The sequence below is a fragment of the Ovis canadensis genome, chromosome 11, assembly GCF_042477335.2.
Source record: "Ovis canadensis isolate MfBH-ARS-UI-01 breed Bighorn chromosome 11, ARS-UI_OviCan_v2, whole genome shotgun sequence".
Classification (NCBI taxonomy): Eukaryota; Metazoa; Chordata; class Mammalia; order Artiodactyla; family Bovidae; genus Ovis; species Ovis canadensis.
In genome coordinates, this window is record NC_091255.1 from 41,218,565 (window position 1) to 41,224,564 (window position 6,000).

The 6,000-nt window shown below is 56.7% G+C and overlaps 1 protein-coding gene across 4 annotated transcripts in view; it reads right to left on the reverse strand.

Moving 5' to 3' along the window:
• Positions 1-5,300, reverse strand: part of PMP22 (peripheral myelin protein 22) — a 28,568-nt gene extending 23,268 nt beyond the window's left edge. Inside the window, exons 1-2 of one of the 4 annotated variants that reach the window (XM_069542918.1) lie at positions 5,008-5,300; positions 754-870 (exon numbers count right to left, since the gene is read on the reverse strand). In XM_069542918.1, the coding sequence (XP_069399019.1) occupies positions 754-831 (78 nt within the window). In that variant the 5' untranslated portion in view covers positions 832-870; positions 5,008-5,300. Of the gene's footprint in view, positions 1-753; positions 871-2,234; positions 3,278-5,007 lie in introns of those variants that run through there. The other 3 variants (XM_069542917.1, XM_069542920.1, XM_069542919.1) reach the window with 3 other exon arrangements.
• Positions 5,301-6,000: the final 700 nt, after the last annotated feature.

The window sequence follows — 6,000 nt, forward strand, 5'->3', positions numbered from 1 at the left end:
AACATAATTATTTTTCAATCTTTGAACCAAGCAAGAACATCATACCTGGGACTTGTCCTATATTAAGAAGTTAAGACCACAGTCACATGACTGCCCAAGTCTGGGCTCATCTTTAAGAAAATAAGTTTAAAACCTACTGAGCTGGATGTCTGCTGATTTTGTAACAAGTTATCCCAACGATCTGTTTGTACTGGAGGAGGCTTTTCTAAGAAGGTGCCCTGTCCACAGCACAAAACAGACCTGAGACTATGAACCATTAAGGAAAATCTAATCTTAACTTGCCAGTTTCAAGTCCTAAAGGCCATAGTATGAACTAAGTCACCCATCTGATGGATGCTATTTGGAGAAAAAACAGACCTTCCTAAATTCTCCACTTCCTTCCTCAAGGACAACCACCACCGTCCCCCCTCCTCGCCTCCCCCGCCCCGTCAAGAAAAATGCTAAACAAGCTTATCACATGAAGGGGGTAGGGAGGACCCTGGATCTGCACTCACATTCTTTGGCTTAAAGAGACGCCTGTGTGCTGACCCAGCCCAGCGCTTGCTTGCTTCCTCCCCACCCCTGAATCCGCTCTGATTTTCTCAAAAACTACTGAAAAGGCGCGGATTGCCAGAAACTGCAAAAGGCCCGAGGATGTCTGAGACTCGCGATCTGCAAACTTGAGGGGGCGTGGCGCGAATCGTGGTCTGGAGGCCAAGCTCGGGGCGAGCTCCGGGCGCCCCAACCGCGCGCGCTGCCCGGCCGGACACTCACGCTGACGATGGTGGACACGAACAGCAGCACCAGCACGGCCACGTGGAGGAAGATGATACCCAGCAGCAGGAGCAGCATTCTGGCGGCGGGTTCTGCTCAGCGGAGTTTCCGTCTGGCCTGACAGGAGACACAGCCGAATTGGACGTGAGGTTGGGCGAACTGGCCCGAGCGGGCGAGGGAGGGAGGGAGGGAAGAAGGGAAGGGAGGAGGGAGGAGAGGAGGGAGGGGAGGAGGGAGGGTCCTGCGCTCGGAATGCCCGGGCCTGGCCCGCCGCCCGCCCACCACGCCCCGCGGCCGCCGAGAGAGGGCAGCCGCCGACCATAGCATCCCTGCCCCGCAGCCCCGCCGGGCTGAACATCTTTTGCTTTTGGAAGAAAACAAGCGGTACGAACGACGCACGTCGATGTCTTCCCTGGAAGGGGGATTTTTCCAGAGTGCCAAGCAGAGGCTGCAGCGCGCCTCCACCCACCCGGGCGCTCCGGGGGCGGCCCAGCTTGCGGAAGGGGGGCAGGAAAGGGAGAGCGAGCGCTCTCCCGGTGGAGTGGAGGTGGGGGCGAGGGGCAAGGGCTTAGGTCTCTGCGAGAGGCCCGGGGATACCAGCGGCGTGCCGGGAGGGAGAGCGCGAGGCGGAGAGCCGGGTCCCCAGACTGCTCCGCGTTTCTTTAAGCTCCGAGTTTCCACCCAAGTTTGGCCCGCGCGGGGGAGCCGCCCTGACCCCACCACCGCTTGGCAATGACACCCGCGGCCCCGGAGAGAAGGCGCAGAGCCGAGGGAAGAGGAAAGAACCGCCCGGGAGAATTGCTGGGGCCGGTGCCTCCTGCCCTCCCCGGGCGCTGGTCGGGCCGATGCGCTCAGGGCCCTGGCTGGAGGGGAGCAAGTGTCCGTGCGAAGGAGAGGCGGGGGTAAATAAGTGCAGCAGCACGGAGCCGGCAGGACCTCTTCTATCCGCCACGGGGTGGTCCTCACCCCACACCTCACATCCCGGGTCTGATCTGCGGGAGGATCCGCACGTTGCTAACACGGAGCTGCGTTTAGAGAACTGCTGAAGGACAGAGTCTTGGGCTAGAAACAACGATTCAGTAACTTCAGTGTTAAAGCACCCAGTCAGGCCCCTCCGTCCTCTCCTTCAGTAACACTTTCCAAAAAAAAAAAAAAAAAAAAACCCTGGAACGTGAGAAGAAATAAGCAGGGTTTTCTGACGTCTCCCAGAAGGTTTAAATTAAATCCAGTGACTCCTCATGCGAGGAGGCGGGGGAGGGAAGTGGGGGGAGACAAGAGAAAAGATGAACCGGTATGTAGCTAGAAATTGAGGGGCCCCGGGGACCCTATACCCTGAAGATGTCCACCGCAGGGACTGCTTTGCCAGCGAGTCTCCGAGTAGGCGACTTTCCAGCGAGACGAAAAGTCCTCCGCCCCTTCCCCACATCCAGACATCAGCACTCGCGCCCCCGGCGGTTCATAGACCCGCAGGTTCTCCGTACCAGACCCTTACAAGCCCCGCAGGAACGACGCCGGACAGGCGGTGTTCTGCCAGCGATCGGGGACCGCGCCAGCCCGAAGCCCCCTCGCTCCGAGCGTTCTGGCGCCGTCGATGGAAGATGCCCACATTCCTCCTCCGTCTCCTCCACTCTCCCGGCCAAAGCACTTACGGCCCAAAGGATAGCTGTCCCCGATCCTCAGAGATCCTCAGAGCTGCCTCGGGCACACACTCCGTGCGTGCGCTCAGCGGCTGGCGTCCGCAAAGACAGCTGCGCTGCGGGGCTACACGCGCCAAGCGAGGGGCAGGAGGGAGGCTCCCGGCGTTCCCCTTTAACGGGAACAACGCCCTGTCTGCGTCGCTGCAGTAGGGTGTGTCCCTGGGTCAGCGTGTGCAGGGGGGCGGGACTCGGGGAGGGGAGAGAGGGAGGGCAGGAGACAGCCTGGGCCTTACGCTGCGCCCCGGGAGAAAGTCGATGACGGCAAAACCGCTGGGACTTATCCTGGAAACTAGCAGACCGCGCAGCTTTCTCACCTCCGTTTCCCCTGGTTTCGCTGACTTTACCGAGACCAAGAGTTGACCGATATACTGGCCCCTCCGCCCCCTCCGCCCACGTGAGAAAGTCGACCAGAGGTTGCCCCCGCGGGTGCCCAGCGCCGGGCTCTGGGACGCACGCATTCGGACCGCGCCCACGCGGAGGTCCAGCCTGGATGCGCCTCCCGCGGATAGGGGGAGATGGCACTTAAGCGCAGGCAGACATCCCTCCCCTGGAGTCCTGGCGCCCCTGGCCTGCCCCAGCGTCCTAGCGGGGCTCACCCGCACCGAGCCCCCCCGCGCGATCCCGTCTGCGCCCAGGCGGTGCGCCAGTTGCCTCGGATTCCCGGGACGGATCTAGCGGGCCTGCTTGGGGGAAAGTTGGAGGAGAAGGGGAAAAGGCTGCCCACTGCAGGACAGCGCGCCCGGGGGTCGCTGGGCAAATCCAGACCACAACCGGGTACGCTCCAGACGAGTTTGCTGGCTTGATGCCCGGCCTGGGCTGGCGTCCCCGGCCACAGGGTGGGGAGTTGGCCATTTGAGGTGGGGGAAGAGCAGCCAGGGAAATCAGCTGATTCATAGCCGGCTGAAGGCGGTCCGCCCAGCGTCACGGGGAGAGAGGATAGCCCTTCCGGGCGCAGGGTGGGTGCGCCCCAGTAAGAGGGGAAGACGCTCTGGGAGCCCGCCGTGATGCAGGAACGCGGAGCGGGAAGGTGGGCGTAACAGGTCTGCCTGCCAACGCAGCAGGTCATACACAAGTCATCAGCACCTGCCAGCGCTCTGTGTCACAGAACATCAGCGCTCTGAATGACTCAAATACCCGCATCTACTTATTTTACTATCTGAAAGCAGCTGCCTGTGGTAGCTAATTATACATTCTTCAAGCAAAGATAATTTGGAAAAATTCTTCAAACAATTGTCTTTCAAAAATCCTTAGATTAAAAAGACAATCCTTGGGAAATTTTTGTTCACTGCCCAGTGATACGGCAGGTGGGTTAGCAGGACTCTGAGGTGGTCTGTAAGAGGCGGTGTGGTGCACTGGTTAGCCATGGAGGCTCAAACAAACCGGATTAGCCTGCTTACTCAGGGCTGCGGATTTGGTCAGTTTGCTGAGGTACCAGGTGCTTCAGTTTTCTCATCTGCAAACAGGACTGAGAATGCCCATTCTAAAGGGTAATGGTGTTGATTAAAAGAGATAGTGTGTGAAATACTTAGCATAGTGTCTGGAACCAAATAAAGGATCAGTAGTACCCAGGAAATTGTCACTATTATTATTAATATTATTTCACATTTAATCCTCACGACAACATTTTAAGGAAAGCCCGACCCCCTAAACTAAAATTGCTTATCAGCCCCCTAGATTAAAAGCACATTTGTAGGTGGGACTAACTAAACTAATGGGAGTGATCACTTTCCTCCTGGGTCATATTCTAGGCTGGGTTTGCCCTGGGAATTATTGCCTGCCTTTGTGCCATCCAGACTTTTTATTTATTAAACCAACCTTGACATGATCACCAGGTTCCTGGGACTGTTGTAAGCACTTTATAAATATTAGCATATCTACTCAGGATTTTCTTCCTTTCTTATCTTTTTTTCCCAGCTAAACTTCTGAATGAATATAGACATCTAGAAAAGTGCACACAGGGTAAGGCATAGCTCATCTCTTCTTCCTTCCCTTTGCACCCAAGGTTTTCGTCATTAACCACGTCACACAATAGTCACACTGCAGGACATCTGAACCCACCTGTCCCTGTCAATCAGTCACTTCACTGCCCCTCCCCTGCCTCCTGTCCACTCAGCCCCCCAGCTGTGGAAGACAAATGCTGCCGCCTCAGGTGATGTCACCAGCTCGGCCACACCCAGATCCCGGCCAGGGCTCCCTTACGAGTGGAAGCTTCTCCCCAACCTGCTTACAATCCAAGGTCACCTGCCAGCTGTGTGCGTGGAGCTGTTTTCCATCAGGGCAGGCGTGTCTGGTCCCCTTCCTCCCTTCATCTCTGGATGTGCCGGGGGTTTCTAGGTGCTCCCAAACGGCCTTTCTGGCCTCCCCAGCCAGAGTGTATATCCAGCTCTTAACCAAGGATTTTAGAAACCCTCGGATTCTCTGGTCATTTCCAACACACACGCCATCTCCCCTGCGATCCTTTCCATTTGTGGTTTGCAGGGTGTGGGGCTGGGCAGCAAGTGCTCTGTAAATCATGAGCACACACCATCCAGAGGCACAGTCTGCCAAGACAACTCACCGGGCCAAACAGGGTCACCCCTTCCTCCACGCAGCTCTCTCCACACTCAGACGCGTGTCAGGCAGGCCCCTCCCAGGACAGGGCAGCCGAGACACCAGCAGCTGGCAGGTCTAGTCCTGCTGCTTCCCACCAGGATCCCCGGAATGCGCCCTGGTGGTGCTCCCCAGTAACTGAAGCCAGACCAGGCGTCCATCCAGTTTATTCAGGGGCTGGTCCAATGCTGGGATATGTCATGGTGGCCTGAGAGCGTCTCAGCCTCTACTGTTTAAAGAGACAGCACCCAGCTTTGTGTCCTCACCAGAACACAGTGATCCCAAGAGGCCCTTGGAGCGTGGGCAGCCTGGACTAGAGGGAGAGGAGCTCCAGGTGTGTCCGAAAGCTGGGATGCCGAGGCCATTCTCACCGCCAGTGCCAGCCTGTATCAGAGCAAAGTGATCACCCAGTCCTCAGTGCCCCCCCCACCCCCAGTGAAGTCTTCGAAGATGAAACATGGGGTGGGCCAAAAGGTTCGTTCAGGTTTTTCTTTTCAGCATATACAAAAGCTCAAACAGACTTTGAGACCAATGCAGTGCACTATGTGTATAACGTGTGTGCAGGTAGGTTTCATCCTTTATCAACAACATCATTTTAAGGCACTCAAACATTGCACAGGTCATCTCTTCACAGGATCTCAGCAGGAAACCAAATCAGGACCCCCATCCCAGCCCCCGGCCACAAAGGGCCCCCGCCACCTGCCATGACTGTCTAGACCTCTCTCTGCCCTGTCACACAGGCAGGCATTGACACACAGGTCCTGGAAAAGGGTTCCTACAGCTCTGTCTTCCATGGGCTTTTAATCGAGTCAGGATTAAATGTTGACCTTCAGGAGATAATTCAAATAAACAAGCCTCTGTTGAGAACATTCTAACTTGTCGGGCAGGACAGGTTGGAAGAATGATGGAAAAGCTATGGAGAGCCACGCAAAGGAAAGGAGGGTGCTTCTCAGACTCTTTG